At 37.4% G+C, this 22,180-nt stretch overlaps 8 protein-coding genes and 1 pseudogene across 11 annotated transcripts; 6 read left to right on the forward strand and 3 right to left on the reverse strand.

Moving 5' to 3' along the window:
• Nucleotides 1-568: 568 nt before the first annotated feature.
• On the forward strand, nt 569-2,210 carry LOC104736345 (prefoldin subunit 5). The gene is made up of 4 exons (XM_010456308.3): nt 569-905; nt 1,003-1,106; nt 1,214-1,291; nt 1,946-2,210. The coding sequence occupies exons 1-4, from the start codon at nt 581-583 to the stop codon at nt 2,033-2,035; spliced, it is 597 nt and encodes a 198-aa protein (XP_010454610.2). The 5' UTR covers nt 569-580; the 3' UTR covers nt 2,036-2,210.
• On the reverse strand, nt 2,170-5,096 carry LOC104736344 (dihydroorotate dehydrogenase (quinone), mitochondrial). Its single transcript, XM_010456307.3, has 10 exons — nt 4,807-5,096; nt 4,508-4,590; nt 4,031-4,354; nt 3,683-3,938; nt 3,406-3,594; nt 3,296-3,325; nt 2,996-3,133; nt 2,856-2,893; nt 2,668-2,767; nt 2,170-2,439 (listed from the first exon to the last, which is right to left on the reverse strand). The coding sequence occupies exons 1-10, from the start codon at nt 4,954-4,956 to the stop codon at nt 2,365-2,367; spliced, it is 1,383 nt and encodes a 460-aa protein (XP_010454609.1). The 5' UTR covers nt 4,957-5,096; the 3' UTR covers nt 2,170-2,364.
• A 9-nt stretch (nt 5,097-5,105) lies between these two features.
• On the forward strand, nt 5,106-7,303 carry LOC104736349 (superoxide dismutase [Fe] 3, chloroplastic). Of its 2 annotated transcripts, XM_010456312.3 has the most exons (8): nt 5,106-5,389; nt 5,521-5,610; nt 5,908-6,099; nt 6,166-6,337; nt 6,432-6,505; nt 6,595-6,621; nt 6,731-6,754; nt 6,847-7,303. In XM_010456312.3, exons 1-8 carry the CDS (start codon nt 5,309-5,311, stop codon nt 6,970-6,972), a joined length of 786 nt encoding a protein of 261 aa, XP_010454614.1. In that variant the 5' UTR covers nt 5,106-5,308; the 3' UTR covers nt 6,973-7,303. The 2 variants fall into 2 exon arrangements, with proteins under 2 accessions (XP_010454614.1, XP_087337334.1); XM_087481208.1 differs by lacking the exons at nt 6,595-6,621; nt 6,731-6,754 and having other exon boundaries at nt 5,231-5,389; nt 6,432-6,514; nt 6,810-7,303.
• On the forward strand, nt 7,257-8,858 carry LOC104736348 (protein-S-isoprenylcysteine O-methyltransferase A-like). Its single transcript, XM_010456311.3, has 3 exons — nt 7,257-7,367; nt 7,978-8,065; nt 8,152-8,858. Exons 1-3 carry the CDS (start codon nt 7,257-7,259, stop codon nt 8,736-8,738), a joined length of 786 nt encoding a protein of 261 aa, XP_010454613.1. The 3' UTR covers nt 8,739-8,858.
• On the forward strand, nt 8,690-10,952 carry LOC104736347 (FAD synthetase 1, chloroplastic-like). 2 transcript variants are annotated; one of them, XM_087481206.1, is made up of 5 exons: nt 8,690-9,217; nt 9,403-9,451; nt 9,756-9,891; nt 10,061-10,236; nt 10,316-10,952. In XM_087481206.1, exons 1-5 carry the CDS (start codon nt 9,029-9,031, stop codon nt 10,831-10,833), a joined length of 1,068 nt encoding a protein of 355 aa, XP_087337332.1. In that variant the 5' UTR covers nt 8,690-9,028; the 3' UTR covers nt 10,834-10,952. The 2 variants fall into 2 exon arrangements, with proteins under 2 accessions (XP_087337332.1, XP_087337333.1); XM_087481207.1 differs by having other exon boundaries at nt 8,837-9,217; nt 9,399-9,451.
• LOC104736346 (uncharacterized) lies at nt 10,746-13,480 on the forward strand. The gene is made up of 2 exons (XM_010456310.3): nt 10,746-11,798; nt 12,260-13,480. The coding sequence occupies exons 1-2, from the start codon at nt 11,471-11,473 to the stop codon at nt 13,147-13,149; spliced, it is 1,218 nt and encodes a 405-aa protein (XP_010454612.2). The 5' UTR covers nt 10,746-11,470; the 3' UTR covers nt 13,150-13,480.
• Nucleotides 13,481-13,667: 187 nt separating this feature from the next.
• Nucleotides 13,668-14,715, reverse strand: LOC104736350 (GEM-like protein 7). The gene has a single exon (XM_019234871.2). The coding sequence runs from the start codon at nt 14,525-14,527 to the stop codon at nt 13,868-13,870; it is 660 nt and encodes a 219-aa protein (XP_019090416.1). The 5' UTR covers nt 14,528-14,715; the 3' UTR covers nt 13,668-13,867.
• Nucleotides 14,716-17,724: 3,009 nt separating this feature from the next.
• On the forward strand, nt 17,725-18,767 carry LOC104736351 (GEM-like protein 6). Its single transcript, XM_010456313.3, has one exon. The coding sequence runs from the start codon at nt 17,876-17,878 to the stop codon at nt 18,533-18,535; it is 660 nt and encodes a 219-aa protein (XP_010454615.1). The 5' UTR covers nt 17,725-17,875; the 3' UTR covers nt 18,536-18,767.
• A 684-nt stretch (nt 18,768-19,451) lies between these two features.
• Nucleotides 19,452-20,459, reverse strand: LOC104736352 (putative GEM-like protein 8 pseudogene; annotated as a pseudogene). The gene has a single exon (XR_015577922.1). The product of XR_015577922.1 is annotated as a putative GEM-like protein 8 pseudogene (transcript).
• Between the last annotated feature and the right edge of the window lie 1,721 nt (nt 20,460-22,180).

The raw sequence follows: 22,180 nt of genomic DNA on the forward strand, positions 1-22,180 counted from the left end.
TGAATCAGGGTAGAACACATACTAAGGGGGAGGTATTGGTTTATGATTTAGAAAGAATTTTAATGACTTTATGTTCTTGCTGATTGTTAGAATCATAGAAAATTGAAAGTTAAAAATGAAGGATTCTAAGAGATTGTTTAGGAAGTTTTTTAAAATCTTGATGATTTGTTTTTACTAATCTTGTAAAATCTTTCTATTTTATGAAAGATTTTTCATGACTTTTGTTATGAAAGAAATGATATAAAAACTTAAAACCAATAACATAAAATTTGAATTCATTAACAATCTAAGATTCTTTTGTTTTACTTGAATAATATAAAACTTTTAATGACTTTATAAAACTCTTAATCCAATAACACTAGATTTATCAAGATTTTAGATAACTTTTTACAAATCCACAACCAATAACACCAAATTTTTAAAAAGTTTTTAAAAGTCTTGATTGAATAACAACATATTTTACCTAACTTTTAAAGTCATTAAAATTCTTTCTACATCCTAAACCAATACCTCCCCTAATATTTTCTTTAATCATATATAAAGCCTCGGAAAATGTTAGAAACGGCTAAAATGGGTCTATATGGGCCTGAATACTTCATTGACTCCACTTAACGGGCCAGACTTTGTTCGTCGTCTCCAAGCTTTTGACAAAAAAATAGAGTTTCAGCGATTCGCAGACGCGACTGTGAGAAAGAGAAAGAGAAAGAGAAAGAGAGAAAGAATGGCGTCGTCATCATCGAGAGGAGAGATGGAGAAGATGGGAATCGATCAGCTGAAAGCTTTGAAGGAACAAGCGGATCTGGAAGTGAATCTTCTTCAGGACAGTCTCAACAACATCCGTACAGCCACCGTTCGTCTCGATTCGGCCGCCGCCGCTCTCAACGATCTCTCTCTTCGACCTCAAGGTTTTTCTATTTCGCATCTACTTCTTCTTTCAGTATTGATATTTTTTTTCAGCGTTGGATGATTTTGAAATTAAAAAAAAAATTGAAAAATTTGCAGGTAAGAAGATGCTTGTACCACTCACTGCTTCACTCTACGTGCCTGGGACACTTGATGAAGCTGATAAGGTTCTAGTTGATATTGGCACTGGTTACTTTATTGAGGTAATGCGATCACAATAAGAACTGGATTATGATGATTTTGTTTTATTTGGCTCGTTCCTAGTGTAGCTCAAGTTTTTTTTTTTGTTTTTGTTTTTGCATTTTTGTAGAAAACTATGGATGATGGAAAAGACTATTGTCAGAGGAAGATCAACTTGCTCAAATCCAACTTTGACCAACTTTTTGAGGTAAATTTCACTCTCTTGGCAACTTTCAAATGCTTGATGTGGTGTTTAGATTGATCCTGGGGTGGAAATAGAGAAAAAAAGGCCTACACTTTACTTTCATACGGCTCTATAGTGCATTAGAAGTTAGAACTATACTTTTATAGAAGAATGCCACTGTTCTCATTAACCTTTACAAAGTTGTGAAATGAGTAAATATAGAATGGAGTCTGATTCTATTACGAGGGGTTAGGCTCTTACTTGAATCTTTCAGTGACTGATCCATTGTAGATAACAGTTGAGGGCTTTAAGTTTTATGGCTGCTAAGGAATGCAGTCAACATAATCAAAGAAGCCCTTTGGTTGGTCCTTTTCTTCACATTGTCAAGCACGCATACATAATATACACTAAGTAGAGTCTTTACTTAAACTCCGCATTTGAACCGCTGTTCCTGTATTTGTTAGTAGTTACGAGTATCGTTTCAGTATAAAGCAGAATCTAGTGGACCAGTGCTATGATCTCTCTTCTTTTTTTGCTCCAGTATTGTTCACATCAATCTTGCGTCACTGCCAAATTGTGTCAATACTCTTTTGTTTTGTTGGAGAACCTATATTTACCATCTATAATTTACTCAAGATTTTAGTTGCTAACTTCAAGAATGATGTTCATTCATTGCAGGTCGCAGCCAAAAAGAAAAGCGTGGCAGATGAAGCCGGGATGGTCTTGCAGGCCAAAGTTAAACAGTTATCAGCTGCAACCACGTCGTGAAATTTCTTCTTTTCTAGTTCTTTTATTATTGAAACCTATCCTGAGTTAGCTAATGTTTTTGTCCAATCAGTTATGTTATGATTTATGATCTCAATCGGATTGTGTTTTATGTGCTGTAAGAACCTGTGCTGTAATTTTGAAAAAACAGTAGTGGATTGACAAGAAAGTGTTACTAGTTGTTTCCCATAAAACGAGAGAACAGAGACAAAAAGCCATAATCTTACTGTTGAGGAAGAAAGAAACAACTGAATCAGTGAAACTAAATACAACTTTGTGTTGTCGTTTTAAGAAAAAGGTAACCCTCCTCTGGGTATTGCTCTTTGAGTTTATCATCTGTGATCAGCACCAATTGCTTCATGGATTGACTTGAAGCCATCCCTTTCTAAGCAACTCACTAGTTCCTCCTATTGCAACATAAAGACAAGAGTATTAGTACCAATCTGACCTCAAGGTCGTCAACATGCAGAGTTAGTTGTGCTTATAACAAAGAGAGATGTTTTTGATACCAAAAGCTTCAAGAATTTGGTCTAATACGAGTTTTTACATTGTAAAATTGGCTTTTAGAAAATTTCTATGCTTATTAAACTATCCTAGTTGAAAAAAACAGATCGGTCTTTATGGGAAAGGAATACCTTTATTTGTGGGATGAGGGCAGGTCCTCCATACGCGAATCCAGTGTACAGCTGAACAAGAGTAGCTCCGGCTCTTATTTTCTTGTAAGCATCTTCACCACTGAAAACACAAAGAATCATCTTAAATCATTTCTTTTGTTCTCACAACTAGAGCATCTGAGGACTGAAGTATGTTCAAAGAGGTTTACCTACTAACCCCGCCACAGCCTATCAATGGAATCTTTCCCTAAGGAAGTGACCATGAAAAAAATCCACAAACCCCAAATCAGAAATGTTTTTAATTCCTCAGTCACTACTGGATCATCATTTTTTTTGGCAAAAAACTTACTCGTGTCAAAGTGTACATCTCTTTCAACATGTTGGTGGAGAGAGTAAAGAGCGGTTTCCCGCTCAAACCACCTGCTTCTTTTGCCACAGGGTTGTTGGTTACAGGATCTGGCCTTGAGACTGTTGTATTAGATATGATCTACAGGAGAGACAAAGATAGTATTATCATCATCAAAAACATTCTGATTTGCAGCATAGCGTGACTTTTGAACGCTTTTGCTACACTACGCTAAACAGCTTGAAGGCTTCACTAATCGACACTGATGAAACGGAAGTTAGTTCATATGAAAAGATAACTTACCAGCCCATCCAAATGGAGAGCGAGAGCCACCTACACAAACCAATACAACGTTGTAAGAGCCATTAACTTGGAAACTGTCGAATGTGTTTTCGTTTTTTTGTAAAACGTACCGCTGCAATATCTTCAAGCTCTCCTCGGGAAAGATCAGGAGCAATCTTTACGAGAAGAGGAGGAGGACCTTCATCACCCCATTGCATCTCATCTCGAGCAGCTTGAACCTTCTTAACAAGGTCCTTCAACTGTTTTCTTCCCTGAAGCATGCGCAGCCCCGCAGTGTTGGGTGATGAAACATTGATCACCTGAAGAGAAATGGAAATTAGGAACAGAGAATTCTATGGTAGATAGATCAAATGAAAGTTCAATATATCACAATACGAAGTTTGTTACCAAGTAATCAGCATACTGGGACAAGTTATGAACTCCTTGGACATAGTCAGCAGCAGCATCCTCACTCGTCTTGTTCTTTCCAAGGTTGACACCAAGAATACCAGGTCCAGATTTGCCCCCTGGTTTTACTTCTTCGCCTGAAGATGACGAAGTGCCTGATGTTTCCGCCAACATTCTTTTACCATGTTGAGCACCCAACCGCTTTGCAACAACAACAATGCCTTCGCTATTAAATCCACACCTATTGATGATTGCTCTGGAGGGGCGAGAACATAAGTCTTTTAGTTGGAACTCTTGCTTCTTCAATCATTAAAGGTAAGTAAACAAGAACAGATTAGAGAGTCTCACCCATCTTGGCTTAATCTGAAGATGCGTGGTTTCGGGTTGCCTTCTTGTGGAACAGGAGTTACAGACCCTACCTCAACAAAACCAAATCCCATTCCTAGCAACCCCTCTGTAGCCTCAGCGTTTTTGTCAAATCCAGCAGCAAGACCAATTGGGTTTGAGAATTTTCTTCCCCAAACTTCAAGTCCCAAGATTGCTGGATCAGGCCTCTTTTCTCTAGGTACCCACCCCCGAGCAGCAGCAGAAACAGCCAGCTTATGCGCAAACTCAGCATCCAGAAGAGCAAAGAAAGGATTCACAACCTTTGTTGCGTTGAATAGCCAACCACTGTCCAACACACACAAGATAAGGAAAAGGTAAAAAACAAAGTGATTACCGCAAAGTAACTAACTACAAGGAAGCCTTAGCAATGTTAACTAACACAAGATTACAAAAGAAAAAAGATATGTAACGTTTCAGGGCACTTATTTAAGCAAGTACCAGAAGGTTGCTTCATCTGCAGTACTCACATAAGCTCCCCCAGCTATGGCAAGACCAATGGTAGCTCCAGTCAATATCCTTCCCTAAACAATTTTCAAAGTTAAACACTTTGACTAGTACAATGAAATAGCATCAATGATCTAACTCTAATACACCAGATAAAGTGCTAAGAACAAAAATTGGAACTCTTGTATTTAGCTTCATCTAAACTAAATTCCTGAAGCGAATAAGATTCCAATATGATACGACTAAAGCAAAAATGAGATGAATTTATCAAGAAATCCAACAACGTTACTTACTTTCTTGGAAAAGTGAGGAACTTTGGGTGCAGAGGAAGCTCCAGGAACCGAAGAACAGTTTCGGGTCGCTCCAAGAGGATTCGACGAGACCCTTCTGAAGAAAAACTCTCTCGCCCATTTCGCCGACGATGTCGCAGCCCTCCCGGCCATTGATTAATTCAGATAATTCAATCGACAGTGGAATCAAACGGAATTAAACGGAAAAGGTCTTTGAAATCTATATGAAGAGGGGTTTTAGCCTTTTAGCTCACGGCTTGATAGAGAAATATACGCTTTTTGTTCGTTCGGTTACAATGTGCGATCGTCAGTATTTGCTAAAACCCTTTTTGCTTCAGGTTGATCTTTCCGGTTCGATTTACCGGTTTAATGTAGTTAACCGGAGTGAACTCTTCTAGGTTTTTGGGTTTTTAGCATTAACCGGATTGAACCAAATAGATTGATAAGCCCAGGGGTGAAGAAGCTCTCTCTGTGTTTGACGCGGAAGTGAGATTTTAGCGGAACAATGATTGCTGTGACGACAAGCTGTTTCTGTACAATTCCAGATTCTAGTATACGTTTGAAATCCTCCAAGCTCGTCAATCTGGTTCGATTTCCTTTTTTTTTCCCTTATGATACAGTGAAATTACTGTCGTTCTGTTTCACATGAATCTGTCTCTTTGAATCACTAAAGCTTTCAAATTTCGTTTTTTTGTTTGTTTGTTCGTCATTCTTTAGAGTAACCAGCAGAGAAGATGCTCTCTTAGGTCTCGAGTTGGTTTCAAGGTTGAAGCTTACTATGGTCTAAAGACACCTCCTTATCCACTCGTAAGTGCAAATTTAGCCTTAAACACTTACTTTGGTAGTTACATTTATCTTCGTGCTGCATACGGATTCTCAGTGTATTGTTCTATAATCCATCTGCTGTTCTCGATTAAGCACAAAATATTATGTGAAGTTGGTTAATTTGGCTGAATTGTCTGGTGAGTTTAGGGTAAAGTTGTATATACAATCTACTGTGTATGTCTCTTGCTAGTAGATTGGTCTTGATCTTAGGGATATGCCAAACAGCCAAAGAAATGATTTTGTTGAGGTTTTTAATCAAAGAAATGTTATTTGAATAAGGATGCTTTGGAACCATATATGAGTCGAAGAACACTAGAAGTGCATTGGGGTAAGCATCATCGAGGTTATGTGGACAATCTGAATAAACAGTTGAGGAAAGATGATAGACTCTATGGATACACCATGGAGGAGCTTATCAAGGCAACATACAACAATGGGAATCCTTTGCCCGAGTTCAACAACGCTGCGCAGGTACTTACTTTCTAACTTGTTTTTACATCGCTAGAGGCAAAATTGATGATGATGTTCTTTGTTTAGGTCTATAACCATGATTTCTTTTGGGAGTCGATGCAACCTGGTGGTGGAGACATGCCTCAAAAGGGTGTTCTTGAACAGATTGACAAGGATTTCGGTTCTTTCACAAATTTCAGAGAAAAGTTCACTAATGCAGCTCTTAGTCAGTTTGGTTCCGGCTGGGTCTGGCTCGTCTGTGAGTAACTCTACTAGCTTTTCACTTGTTATTAGTCAACCGGACTCAGAAACTGGAAAATCTTGATTCTTATTTTTTCCTCTTGGAACTTCAGTGAAGAGGGAAGAGAGAAGACTTGAGGTAGTCAAAACCTCAAATGCAATTAACCCACTCGTGTGGGACGATATTGTAAGCACAGTCTCATTTATTCTCGTGTGAAATTTCTTTCTTAAACTTGATGTTGCCTCTTTAATCACATCTCTTTTTTGTTGTTACAGCCAATCATCAGCTTGGATGTGTGGGAGGTAAACTATCTCCTCTCTTCTCTCATACTCACAAAAAAAAGAAACAGTTAAGAAACAAACAAAAAACTAAATCTTCTAATATCTTTCGTTTTCTTATGTTACTTTGCAGCACTCTTATTATCTTGACTACAAGGTAAACCTAGCTTTGCTATATTGATGGTTTCTTTTTCTTTTTCTTTGTTCGAAAGGCTAAATTTGTGTGTGTTTTTTTAAATCGGTTGCTAGAACGACAGGGCTAGGTATATAAACACTTTTCTGAACAACTTGGTGTCGTGGAACGCAGCCATGAGTCGGATGGCCCGTGCAGAGGCGTTTGTGAATCTTGGTGAACCCAACATCCCCATAGCTTAAGCTACAAAACTCTTTTTTGAGAGTCCATGTGAAAGCAAAGAAACAACAACTCCTTCAAAACTTGGGCAGACTCATTTTTGCGAACAGAGGTCCCAAGTTCCCAGCCAACAAAACAAAGAGCTGCTTTCTCATGTGACCCATCTTTTTGTTCTGTGTAATTTAGCGATAGTTTTCTCTTTCTTTTGGTTTTGACTTTGAGAGAGACTAGCTTAAGAGATCGATGAAACTGTATGGCTCACGTGGCTCGCACGTGACTAGAGTATTTGTTACCCCCTAGAGGTTTTATGTTTTTCTTCTTCTCAAAATATATAAGATTGACAAAAGGTATAAACTTTCTTCTTCCTTTAACTTCAGACGTCCACGCGATCATCTCTTTGGATCTCCCTCAGCATTGGGTAATTCCCTGATTTTACTAAATTCCTCTGGCCGAAGCTCTCGATTTCGATTGTATACTTTACTTCTCTATAACCCTCGGCCCCTCCTAAGCTCTGTTCATTTCATCGTCTCTGTTTTTTCTACAATGGATTTACTTCGCTAGGATTCTCTCATAAGATCCGTTTATAAATCAAGGGAACCCTTTTCTGAAGGATAAGCTGTAGTGATTGCTGATCCTTGTATGAATCTTGCAATGCGATTGATTTGTTGGTTTGGGGTTTATGTACACTATAGTATCAATGCTTATCTTTATGTCAGATTCAATGTCCACGAAGACTGTAGTTTTAGTATTCACTTTACAGTTTTCAATGCTTTGCTAAATGTGTGGTCAGACTAATGATACTCGGACAACTCAGAGATAGTACAAATCGATTTTGGATCAAGATTCTACTTTGTCTTTCCTTGGGGAAGATTAATACTTTGATCAAGATTCATATGTTTCTTGATGCTAAAAACTTCTTTATCTTATAGATTCATGCTGTTACATAAATTGAGTGATTGGAAACTTTCAGGTTTAAGAATCTTCAGTTTAATTGAGTTTTATCTCTTCTCGGTGTAATTCTTTTGTAGGTGGATATGCAGTTCTTGGATCCCCTCGGGTTTGTTATCGAGAACCGGCTTCCATTACTGATACACTATGCATCCGCCTCGTTCTCAGGTCTGTAGTTACTCTTTTAACGGATTAGCATAAGAATTGATTAAAAAGGAGAGAAAAACCACTCCATTGGTTTATTATATTGACAGAGATCTTCAGTGACACTGGCATCAGACACTTATCTCAGATGCTACTCTCACTAATCTTCTTCCACACATCCGAATACATTCTAGCCATTGCCATTCACGGACCATCAAATGTAACTCTTAGCTCGCTTTTGATCAGCAAGCATTACGCTTTAGCAATGCTTGTGTCGCTGCTCGAATACATAACCGAGATTACCTTCTTCCCGGGGCTGAAACAACACTGGTGGGTCAGCAACTTTGGACTCGTAATGATCATCGTCGGAGAAATCATCAGGAAAACAGCGATAATAACAGCGGGAGAATCGTTTACACACCTGATAAAGATTAGCCACGAAGAGCATCACAGGCTTGTGACTCACGGTGTGTATAGAGTAATGAGGCATCCAAGTTACTGCGGGTTTCTCATCTGGTCGGTTGGGACACAAGTTATGCTTTGTAATCCCATTTCAACGGTTATGTTCACGGTTGTCGTGTGGCGTTTTTTTGCTCAGAGAATACCGTACGAGGAGCATTTTCTGAAGCAGTTTTTTGGAGTAGAGTATGTACAGTATGCTGAGAATGTTGCTTCTGGTGTTCCATTTGTGAAGTGAAGCTTGAACATATGATTTTGCCATTTTGGTTTATTTACTTAAAGCTACAACAACACAATGTGTACCCAATGTTTTTGACTTTTGTTGTTATTGTTAAGGAAAGGATAAAGATTTGGGAATGTGCAAACCCTCTCAGCTAAAGAGAAGGTCTTTGACGTGGATATGAAATATACCACAGCTTTAACTGTTTAAACGACACCTGTCACCGGTGATGTTTAGCTCCGGCAAAGAGTTTCGGAGAGAGCAAGTTTGGTTTTTTAAGGGGTTTTTGAGAAGTAGAGTCAGAGACCATGTTATGCGGAGGCTCTCGTGCCTTCGTGCATTGTTGGGATCACCGTCATCCTCCTACGCTCGGTGCTGAGGTTTTTGGGCAGTCTTCTTCATTCGTGCTCAGACGTTCTTCGGCTAAATTGCAGCAGCGGATGAAGTCTTTGTCTATGTCTCACTGCAAAAATCCCAGTTCCTCACAATTGTTTCAGGTTTTTTAATCATTTCTCTCATCTCTCTTCCGACGTTAAAATCTGATTGTTTGATGTGAGATTCCAAGGACTTGGAGCGCTATGTACTAAACAAGATAGATTTGTGTTAAAAATTTAAAATTTTGTTCAACTCAAAATCGGAGTCTTTACTAAAGTATCTGTCTATTTCTTCTTTCCGAAGCCAGGGAGACGATGCTCCTGAGCTTCTTGTTGAAGGGCTTTCGCCAGTTGCAGGTATCGTTTGCTTGCATATTTCATCTGACTCCAAGTTCCCATTAGCAAGTTATCCTGTGGACTGGTGATTAAAGTAAACTACTGATAGGATACTACTGTATTTTAGTGAAGTTCCATTTGCATAGAGGTTTCTTTGGCGCTACAATATCAAGATATAGGGCCGCTCTATTAGATGTTTACTGATAATTTATGCATCTAAGTGCCCTGTGAATTTTTGTTGCTTAAGTTTCCAGTGAGTCTCTTAGCTTGGTAATTACTGTTTTGTGTTGCCTTTTATTTTGACAAAACAAAATCATATTTGTAGGAGGCATTGTTGCTCTAGGGAAGTTTGATGCGCTGCATATCGGTCACCGAGAGCTTGCAATTCAAGCTGCAAGAGTCGGTACTCCATATCTATTGTCTTTTGTTGGAATGGCTGATGTACTTGGTTGGAAACCTAGGTAACGTCTTCTCTCTTTAGCTTTCTTCTTCCACCCTACCAATTAACCTAGCATCCTATCTATCGAAGTTAGTTACACCAGTAGACTGTGACTCTACTGATCTTCCTCTGCTAGTAAAGTATGCTTTTTTAATTTGTTTGGACCCTCTTCTGTGGCAACTAATGAGCAGGGCATCAATAGTAGCCAAATGCGATAGAAACCGGGTCCTTTCCTCTTGGGCATGTTATTGTGGGAACATAGCACCAGTAGAATTTGAGATTGAGTTTGCCAGTGTTCGACATCTTAACCCACAACAGTTTGTCGAGAAGTTGTCAAGAGAGCTCAGAGTCTGCGGAGTTGTGGCAGGTGAATACCAAACAAGTATCTCAAAAGTTCCCTCCTCTCTCCTAAAATTCTCATTCTAAAAACAATTGTTTCTCCACAGGCGAAAATTACCGGTTTGGATATAGAGCTTCCGGTGACGCTTCTGAACTTGTGAGGTTATGCAAACAGTATGGTATCAGCGCTTACATCATTAACTCTGTAATGGATGAGAACCAAGCCTCTGGAAATGCAGACACAGAGGAGGACTCAAAGTCAAAAGAAAGAGGACAAGTCTCGTCCACACGAGTCCGTCAAGCTCTTGCTTCAGGAGATGTAAGGTATGTAACAGAGCTCCTCGGCAGACCACACAGGGTTATCTCAAGGGTGAGAACACAAGATATAACTATCAAAGGAAGGAAGATCTCACTTCAGACATCGTCGCTGCTGAATTTACCACCTGGGAATGGAGTTTACGAAGCATGCTCACTTATAGTTGGTGATAAGCAACCAATTTCGTGCAAGGTTGTTGTCGATACATCGAACCTCGATATAGAAACAGAGGATGTAGAAGAAGTACGTTTCCGTAACTCATATGATGGGTCTCAAGAGTTTCTACTCTTAGGGATCGAGTTCGGTTGATTCACACATTGATTCCCATTTTAAGATTGAGTTAACGGTGTACAAAGATTTTAACTTTGACACCATTGTTAGCAATTACGTTGCGGTAACGACTTAAAAGAGTTCCAAATTTTGAAAGAGTTGGGAAGGATATACTCTTTTGGTTTATTATTAAAACCAGTGTTAATATGACTGAATTTGAAAGCGACAAGGTGATGAGAAGGTGGAAGAAGACAAGCCAGCAAAAGTGGGAAGACAATTAAATGTCTCTCTCTCTATCTCAAAGTCGTTGACTTTCGTTGTTGAGTGTCTCTTACTGACCAAACAGAACATAAACAAACAGCCATTAGAAGTGCTCTCAATGATAAGACGCATCTCCTTGTACCAAATGCCAAAATACCTGAATTGCCCATGCACCTAACATTGGAATCATTTCAGAAATGAGGGATCTTTGCGTCATTTTCACAACATCTGGTGTTGCTTTCCTTGTACCACACGATCAGTATGGCTCATCTAATGCCCATTTAACCAGCCAGAGAAGAAGAAGAAGACGAAGATAGTAACTGAAGGAGAGAGGTTAAATTAGGGGCTTTTCATTTCGTAGTGGTCCTAATCCCAAATTCGAAATCTTTTTTTACTGATTTTGATCTCTCCGGTCATGTCGTCTGTATGTGTTAACGAAGCACTAACCGACGACGAGCTCAGATGGGTATTGTCGAGGCTTGACAGTGAAAAGGACAAGGAATTGTTTGGTTTGGTCTGCAAGAGGTGGCTAAATCTGCAGAGCACCGACCGGAAGAAGCTGGCGGCTCGTGCTGGTCCACATATGCTCCGCCGTCTTGCCTCTAGGTTCACTCAAATCGTCGAATTGGACTTGTCTCAGTCAATCTCTAGGTCTTTTTATCCAGGTGTCACTGATTCTGACCTTGCTGTTATCTCTGATGGATTCAAGTGTCTCAGAGTTCTTAATCTTCATAACTGTAAAGGTATCTACTTTTTGGGGTTAAACAACAACAACAACAACAAAAAAAAGATTCTTTTTTTCTTTTTATCTCTTTGGGTTCCATTTCTGATTCGATTAAACTTTAACTGGAAAAATTGGTTATAGATGGTTAAGATGTAGCTGCTATGGTTTTTATAAGACACTTCAGGTGTCTGATTTGATCTCTGATTTGCTGCAATCCATTAGCTTTTAAGGGGTTGTAGTTTAGAAAGCGTCTTAGGAGAGGAAGTATGACCTGGAATGATTATATTTCTATGATTGAGTTCTTCTTTGGCTCATTCTATTTTAGATATGAATGTTCCTCAGCACCAATGGTTCTGTCTGAATTTACTAAGGTCTTTGTTTTCACAAATAGACCTTTCTAGTAACAAATTAGATGAGCTCATATATGTTGTTGTGATGGTGTGGCAATACTGAGCTTAATCATTCGGCTTATGGGAACAGGTATTACAGATACTGGATTGGCCTCAATTGGGAGGTGTCTTTCTTTACTGCAGTTTTTGGATGTGTCCTACTGCAGAAAGCTCTCGGATAAAGGACTATCAGCTGTTGCAGAAGGCTGCCATGATCTAAGGGCATTGCATCTAGCGGGTTGTCGTTTCATCACCGACGAATCGCTGAAATCACTCTCTGAGAGATGCCGTGATCTGGAAGCTCTCGGTCTACAAGGCTGCACCAATATCACTGATTCAGGCCTTTCTGATCTTGTGAAGGGATGCAGAAAGATTAAATCTTTGGACATCAATAAATGCAGCAATGTCGGAGACGCTGGTGTTTCCAGCATGGCTAAAGCTTGTGCATCTTCCCTCAAGACGCTCAAATTGCTAGACTGTTACAAAGTCGGGAACGAGTCTATATTGTCCCTGGCGCAGTCTTGCAAGAATCTGGAAACTCTGATAATCGGTGGATGTAGAGACATCTCTGACGAATCTATCATGTTACTGGCAGAATCTTGCAAAGATAGTCTCAAGAATTTGAGGATGGATTGGTGCTTGAATATTTCTGACTCTTCCCTTAGCTGCATTCTGAAGAAGTGCAAGAACTTGGAGGCTCTAGATATAGGTTGCTGTGAAGAGATCACTGACGTTGCTTTCAGGGATTTGGGGAGCGACGATGTTTTGGGGTTGAAGGTTTTAAAGGTGAGCAACTGCACAAAGATCACAGTAACAGGGATAAGCAAGCTTTTGGAGAAATGCAGTTCCTTGGAGTATCTAGATGTAAGATCTCTTCCACAAGTGACAGAAGTAAGATGCAGTGAAGCTGGCCTGGAGTTCCCCAATTGTTGTAAAGTTAACTTTTCTGGAAGTCTAACCGAGCCAGAGTTTCTGCTTTGATCGTTTCGTTTACTTGAGGAAAGATTGTATCTTCCTCCAAAATCTCTGTGATCTCTCTGTCTCTCCTGTATCTTGTCTCGCGTATGGGCACACTCATGGGCTTATGGTCCATCAGTGAGTCCTCAAGCTCTTGTACATTTTTGTGCGTTTAGTAGTTTGGTTGTGGCGGCTTCTTGATTATTCTTCAGTTGCTTTGATAAGTGTGTGTGTGTGTAGTTTTGGTTGTATCTGCTTCTCCTTATGGAGTAAAAAAAGGCTCAGCACTTGATATTTGAAGACTATGATTCTCTATGTAATACAATAGAGCAGTGTTAAGCTTTTGTTGTGATCAGTGGAGCTCTTTGATTTTTCTTTTGTTTGTTAAAATGGAAGAAGACTGCTCGTTCTCCTAGGGAAAGATTGATCCTGTGGATCTTAAAGCTTATAAATGCTTTGAGATCAAAGATTATGAAATGTTCTTATGCATTCATTCCATGACACTTCTTTTGACATGTTTTGGTGCAAAGGTGGACAGTAACTAAGGAAAAAGTGATGGGATCATCTTTAGCTATATATTAATCTCTTTCTCGTTTCTTCAATGGAAACCAAAATGGATAAAGCAAAATAAAAAAAAAATGAGTTTGTACAAACAATATTGTCGGTCTCTTCTAGGCTCTTTACTAACATTCCCTGATTGAAACAGGTCAAAATAGAAATGAAATATTTCTTCTTCAACCTTTCATTGGTTATCATCGTTTAGCGCTTGCTCGAGACAGTTGAAAGCTTTCTGGTAGTTAACGAATCCCATGAACCAGAAGTCGAAGTTATCGACTGTTACTACTTCAAGGTACTTCTGAGATGGCTTCTTTGTGTTCTGACTCTGGTTCACTCCATTGATCTTGCACAAGGGGACTGATACTTTGTAGTGAACTCTGATGATATCTCCCTCAGGAGAAGCCACCTTGATCGATTTCTCGCTGCAGAATGCAATCTTCTGTGAGGAGATGAAGAGTAGGCCTGCCATGGGACCGGCGGTTGTTGATAGGTAACATTGGTACGCCTTGAACAGTTTCTCTTCATCGCAGACTTTGAAGAGTCGCTTATAGATCTTCTCTAAACCTCCCATTTGAAGGATCTTAGCTCCCAAGGACAGCTTTCTCTTGACTGTTTCAGTTAGCTTGGGTCCTAACTTGTCCTGGTCTCTAGCTCCGTTGGTGAAGCTATCGGTCTTCTTCTTTCGCAGCATCGATTTTCCCTTGTCTGCTGAAGGAGAAAACTTTGAAGAGGTTGGGATTTGGAGCTTGTTGATGGAAGCTGCAGGATCAGGCAAGTAAAGCGCTGGAGCAGTCTTGGCTGCAGGAAATGCAATAACTTGTTGGTGAACTCTGCTCAATGTCATATTGGAAGGTTTAAGTGGTGATCTTGATTTTTGATCTTATGAGAAAGAGAAAGAGAGAGATAGAGAGATTGTGAGTAATGGTTGATGATGAAGCCATGTTGGTGGGAAGGTATTTAAAGGGAAAGACAAAGAGGCAAGAGGCAGTTGTATCAAAGCTCTGAGACTTGAGACCTTTGTGGTAAAAGGGATGAGTCATGGATGGGTCATCAAGCCACATAGATAAAGCTACTTTCTTGAATTAAGGGGCATATGCTCTGGTTGGCCTTTGTTTTTTTTCTAGGAAAGTAATCATATATAAGTAAAGGAGAAAATACATAATTAAATAGAGATTTGCAACCACCAAACCCGTGTTAGGGACATAATCTTTGTCTAAAAGTAATTTCAGGAACTGATGAAATGTTTATATGTTTTTGCTTTTAGTTTCCAAATAACAAAACAACTTAGGAGGCATAATTAAGGGCTCTATGGATCTTCTTCACATGTTTCAAATTCCTTTGATTTCGAAATTTAGAAGATGCTATATACATATTTACAAACTGATGATCCATTAATCTCCTTAAATATGCTTAAGTTATAGTATTAGAGATGCCCAAAAATTAATTAAATAAATAAATAAATAAAAAGAGAACATTAAAGTAATTAAAGAAAGACGATCACACGGAATGACGTTAAGACTCCGACAAAGCTTACAAGTTGGCAAAATAGCAAGCTTTATTTATTTATTTTCTCTTCTTTTGTAGCCTGATTTTAAGTTTTAACAGATATCTATAAATGTATAGAAGATAAGATATGTTTCCTAGTTAATTGGAACATGCATGAAACAAGAAGAAATCAAAATCAGATTGTACGTAACGCTTTTTTAATCGGTGAGAGCAAATTGAGTCACACAGAAGGAGACATCGTGGCTTTGGAAGCTTTCTACGTTGGCATTGTGCACTTTCTCTAGTCTTTATACATAATCATGCAACTTATACACATGTTACTTGTTTTGGTTGATGCTATTATGGCTATGCAAAAACAAAAACAAAAAAACAAAAGAGAGACAATTTAAATGTTATGTGAGATGTTACTAGAATCCGTTAAGCGAAAATTGTGGAAGCTTAATTAGAGATAAATGAATGAGCTTTACTATCGAAAATTGTGGAAGCTTAATTAGAGATAAATGAATGAGCTTTACTATCGAAAATTGTTAGTGTAAATGATGTAAAGTATCTACGTGCATGGCAGGGCCAACCCGTTTAGATGCACCGTGCACGAATCACGAATGTCTGGAATCGTCTAGTGACTGACCAATTTTCTTTTAGGCTAAGGAAGAATGTTTTCTCACGTCATATTTCTTACCTTTTTTTATTTTCAATTGATATGCTTTTCGTTTATGTCAAATTCCATCACACACGTCGGAAAAGTTTAACGATTAAATTAGAGGATAAAGTATTTAATTACAGCTTTGTATTTGATCCGTCATGCCCTAGGCCTACTGATATAAACTCTTCTTCTTTCCTTTTCCTTTTTTCTTGTAACTTTTTTTTATCTAATTTATAATTTCTTTTGACCAGTCGACCATTTCCCCTACAAAGATTTTGTTTTCTATCCATTTCATGCGTCGACATACATATTTTTAAACATTGTTCGTATAATATACTCAAAATATCTTATCCGACTTAGGACATGGACCCCAAATAAGATTAATACAATAAAGCTGGAATAGTCTCTGACGCTATAAATTTATATGATACTATTAAGCAAAAATGAATAATGAACGACAAAATAACAAAATACTATTAAATTTTGAAATTGTAATTTAAGAGTGAGTGATACCATCTTTTGCTAGAATAATTCTATTGTTTCTCTGAATTCAATATCTTTATAACAACTACCGACTTGATCATTCATGTCTTTTTCTTTTCTTTTTTCCGCCAAGAGTCGATCATCATTCATGTCTTAACAACTAAACGAATCATTCCTTTCATTAATGCATGTACCTATATATATTGTTTTTGTTGTTGTTAAAGACATAATGTATGTACCTATTTATAATCACCTACATTGTCGACAAAATGTTATCATGCATACGTATATTTTATATATATACATTGCACACACACACCCCACATATACACCATGTTCATATCACATGGGTGACGAATTGATGAAGCAACATCTATACTATATGGTGGAATGGATCTCCTTTTTGAGATCTTATTTAACTATTTGTTTTGCTTCTTTATTGCTTTGTATATTTTGTTTTTCAAATCAAATGTAACTCTGATATTTCATATCTTAGCAGGAAATTAAAAGAAATAAAGGCATATAAGAAAATCACAATGCCAACGCGGAAAGTTCCAAAGCCACGACAACCCCTTCTGCGCGCATATCTCAATTTGCTCTCGCCTTATTCAAAAAGCGTTACGTAATATTTGATTTTCATTTTTTTTTCGTGTTTCGTGCATGTTCCTATTAAGAAGGAAACATATCTTATCTCCTATACATGTATGTAAAGATATATGTGGAAAATTAAAATCAAGCTAAACAAAGTAGGATAACAAAAAAAAGGGTTGATGTTGTTTGCCAACTTGTAGGTAAAAAAGCTACTCGGAGTCCAACGTCAATTAGTATGATCATCTCTTTCTTTCTTTTTCCTTTTTTACTTTGCTTTTGTTTTGGCATTATATCTCTAATATACAAACTGATTTTATGTTATAAGGGATTAATTTAATTTATGATGAGTGTAGAGGGTTACGTTGAAAATGGATTGTAACATGTCACCAAATGAGTAATTGTTAACAGACTAATTAATAATGCTTGAGAACAAACTTTAAAACAATCATATAAATAGGAAGATACGCATCATTAATTATATATATATATATGATGCGGAAAGACAAATTAAAGCTACGTACCGACATGCTAAAGAACATGTTGAGCTAAAACATTTTCATCAGTTATTGAAGTTAGTTTCGAAACAATGTCCTAAACACGGACTTGGTAGTTGCAAAACCTTTCTTTATATACATCTCTCCTTTAACTAGATCAAGATTATTTTTCTCACGAAAGAATAAAAAAGCAAAAGAAAGCATATGCTTGGTCTTCTTCTATTTGCTTTTAACCCCAAAGAAAGTGGCTTTTTCCCTGTCTTGATGACCAATCTATGACTCAGCCTTTACCACAAAGATCTCGAGTCTCAACGATTCAATGTTTTTGTATTCAACTGCCTCTTGTTTCTTTGTCTTTGCCTTTATATACCTTACCACCAACACGGTTTCGTCATCAACCATCACTCACAATCTCTCTCTCTCATTCTCTTTCTCACAAGATTAATAATCAAGAATCACCACTAAACCAACCAAGATGACATTGAGCAGAGTTCATCAACAAGCTATCGCATTTCCTGCAGCGAAGACTGCTACGATAAGTTACTTGCCAGAACCTGCAGCTTCCATCAACAAGCTCCAAATCCCAACTTCATCAAAGTTTTCTTTTCTAACAAGCAAAGGGAAATCAATGCTGCGAAAGAAGAAAACCGATAGCTTCACGAACGGAGCTAGAGACCAGGACAAGTTAGGACCCAAGCTAAGTGAAACAGTCAAGAGAAAGCTATCCTTGGGAGCTAAGATCCTTCAAATGGGAGGGTTAGAGAAGATCTATAAGCGACTCTTCAAAGTCTGCGATGAAGAGAAGCTTTTCAAGGCGTACCAATGTTACCTATCCACAACCGCAGGTCCCATCTCAGGCCTACTCTTTATCTCATCAAAGAAGATTGCATTCTGCAGCGAGAGATCGATCAAGGTGGCTTCTCCTCAGGGAGACATCTCTAGGGTTCACTACAAAGTCTCAATCCCCTTATCCAAGATCAATGGTGTGAACCAGAGTCAGAACACGAAGAAACCATCTAAGAAGTACCTTGAAGTAGTTACAGTCGATAACTTCGACTTCTGGTTCATGGGATTCATGAGCTACCACAAAGCTTTCAACTGCCTTGAGCAAGCGTTAAACAATGATGAGCATTGAGCAATAAGATTTTCTCCGAGGAGCTAATTAGTGCAGGTTAATGAAGAAATATATCATTTCTATTTTGACCTGTTTCAGTCAGAGAATGTTAGTAAAGAGCCTAGAAGAGACTGACAATATTGTTTGTACAAACTCACATTATTTTACCCTTTTACCCATTATGTTTTCCATTGTAGACACAAGAAAGATATAAATGAATATATTTAGCTGATCTCATCAGTATTTTTTCTTATGTCACAGTTCTCTTTTGCACCAAAACATGTCCAAAGAAATTGTACGAATATAACAAAACTAACGAGGGACCACATATATACTGTCTATTTTTTGTTGTTCCCAGAGACAGAGCAACTCAGAGACATGACTTTTGAAATAACTAAAAATTACCAAGTCTGGATTTTGTGTTATTGTTTTAGTTTGAATTCATTAGCTGGTGAACGTTATAAGTTTCTCCGTGTTAGGAAAAAAAAAACAAAGTATAAGTTCTAAAATTTTATCAGCCTCTTATAATTTATCACTTTTTTCTTGGCTTACAAGTTACAGTGAGACAGTAACCCTATTCAATAACTTACGGTAATTTTTTTTTGTTTTTGTATGGATGATTCAGTAGTCATCACATTATTTTTGTTAACATTATGATTGATTTCTTAATCGAATATATCTTAGATTTTTTTTTTTTTTACATCTTTATTGATTCCTTCTTTTGGACATTTTGTTATACTATTGGTTTTATCACTCAGCGGAAGATTGGGAGTTGGGACAATGGCTTAACTCTTAAATTTTCCAAGATCAAGATTATGAAATGGTCTTAATTATATGTACTCATTTCTTATATATGATCTCCATCCCATGGCAAATTTTGTTTTTCTATGTATTTATTCTTCGTTTGACATATTGTGGTGCAAAAGAGGACAGTGAATTAGGAAAACAGATGAGATCAGCTAAATATATTCAAATCTTTTGCTCATGTCTACGATGGAGAACAGAAGGGATAAAAGCAAGAACAAATGAGTTTGTACAATATTGTAAGTATTTCCTAGGCTTTCTCCTAACATAATCTGAGGTTAAAGTGAAATGAAATATTTCATCTAAAACCCGCACTACTTATAGCTCCTCATCAGAGGAAACCATTGCGGCTTATCATTGCTCGTAGCTCAGAGAAAGCGCTTGCTCGAGGCAGTTGAAAGCTTTTTGGTGGCTCAAGAATCCCATAAACCAGAAGTCAAATCCATCAACCGTGACTACTTCAAGGTACTTCTGAGATGGCTTCTTTGTGTTCTGACTCTGGTTCACTCCATTGATCTTGCACAAGGGGATTGATACTTTGTAATGAACCCTAGTGAGATCTCCCTGAGGAGAAGCCACCTTGATCGATCTCTCGCTGCAGAATGCAATCTTCTTTGATGAGATGAAGAGTAGGCCTGCCATGGGACCTGCCGTTGTGGATAGGTAACATTGGTACGAGTTGAACAGTTTCTCCTCATCGCAGACTTTGAAGAGTCTCTTGTAGATCTTCTCTAAGCCTCCCATTTGAAGGATCTTAGCTCCCAAGGATAGCTTTCTCTTTACTTTTTCAGTTAGCTTTGGTCCTAACTTGTCCTGGTCTCTAGCTCCGTTTGTGAAGCTATCGGTTTTCTTCTTTCGCAGGATTGATTTTCCCTTATCTGTTGAAAGAGAAACCTTTGAAGAATTTGGGATTTGGAGCTTGTTGATGGAAGCTGCAGGGTCAGGCAAGTAAAGCAACGGAGCAGTCTTGGCTGCAGGAAATGCAATAACTTGCTGGTGAACTTTGCTCAATGTCATCTTTGGAGGATCGAGTAGTGATCTTGTTTCTTGATCTTAAGAGAAAGAGAGAGATTGTGAGTGGATGGTTGATGATGAAAACGGTGTTAGTGGGAAGGTATTTAAAGGGAAAGACAAAGAGACAAGAGGCAGTTGAAATAAAGATCTGAATCGGTGAGACTTGAGGACCTTTGTGGTAAAGGATGAGTCATGGATGGGTCATCAAGCCACAGAGATAAAGCTACTTTCTTGAATTAGGGGCATATATGCTCTGTTTGCCTTTGTAAACAAAATAAATATTCAGTTAAAGGAGAGAAATGCATCAATAAAGGTTTTGCAACTACCAAATCCATGTTATGACACAAATTTGTCTAAAGCAATTTCAGTAACTGATGCAATGTTTCATGTCCAAATAACAAAGCATTAAAGAGCTCTACAATTCTTCAAATATCTCGATTTCTTTAATTTATTTTTAAACTTTGAAACTTCAAAGATTTCGTTTTACAAATTTATGATCGACTAAATGATTCAAATCACATTTTAAAGTTGATATGAGAGATGCCAGAAAAAAAAAAATGATCACACACGGAATGACGTTATACGTACACACAATGCATCGAACTTTTTTACCTACAAGTTGGCAGAACACCAAGCTTTTTCATTTATGTATATGTATAGGAGATAAGATATGTTTCCTAATTAAATAGAACATGGGTGAAACAGGAAAATAAAAGATAAAATCTTACGTAATGCTTTTTCAGAATATGTGAGAGCAAATTGAGTCATGCAGAAGGGGACGTCGTGGCTTTGAACCTTTCTGCGTTGGCATTGTGACTTTATGATGTCTTTATTTCTTTTATTTTATGCTAAGATAAGAAAAATCGGTTATATTTGATTTATATAAACTATATACAAAGCAATATATAAAGAAGCAAAACAAATACTTAACTAAAAGCACAAAAAGGAGATCCATTTGAAATGGATCCCACCATATAATATAGATATTGGTTCATCAATTCGTCACCCATGTGATATGCACATATATAGTTATTGGAGTTGTATATTTTATAACATGTATATACCATAATATTTAATTAGTGAACATTTAATTTGTATTATATAGATGGTTTTAATTTATGAATAGGTACATGTATTTTGAAAAGCACAAACGGTGAATGATTAGATAATTGTTAGGACCGGAATGATTCGTAGTTGTTCGTATTAAAATGACACTAAATTCAAAAAAAAAAAAATCGTTGTCATAACGACATCTAAGATGATATATATATATATATATATATATATTATTCGGAACATCAGTTTTATAAATACATTAGTTAAAATTTTACTCGTAAATTTACCGCATATCCAAAATATGTAATCAAATAATCGACGGTGGTATTCTTAATCTGACTTCACATACGATATTCCATAAATGGCTTATATATATCTGTAAACTTTTTGTCTGGGAGAGATTGTGTTATCCAATTGCTAGGTGTTCTTGTTTTTTTTTTGGTGAAGGAAAATTAGTATGCATTGCATATATACTAGTTACCTATCATTAACTGATCAGTCATCACTCATCAGTATTCATAAAAGTAGATAATTAGTGTGGTTAATCTGCATTGAGATAGGATATATCAACAACTACTTAAAAGATTTTTTTTATGTAAGTTTGATATTTTTTTGGGTAAAGGATGTGTAGGAATGATTTGTTTACATGATTATATTCGAAAAAAAATTGTAACATCACTCTTATTATTTCATAAGGGGTGGTTGAACTTCCATGGTTATATGTTATATTTTAGTTTTCGTTCAATATACTTTTATTTGCATTACAGCATCAATCATCCATTTATACCATAA

This window comes from Camelina sativa, chromosome 13, assembly GCF_030686135.1.
Source record: "Camelina sativa cultivar CO46 ecotype springtype chromosome 13, ASM3068613v1".
Lineage (NCBI taxonomy): Eukaryota > Viridiplantae > Streptophyta > Magnoliopsida > Brassicales > Brassicaceae > Camelina > Camelina sativa.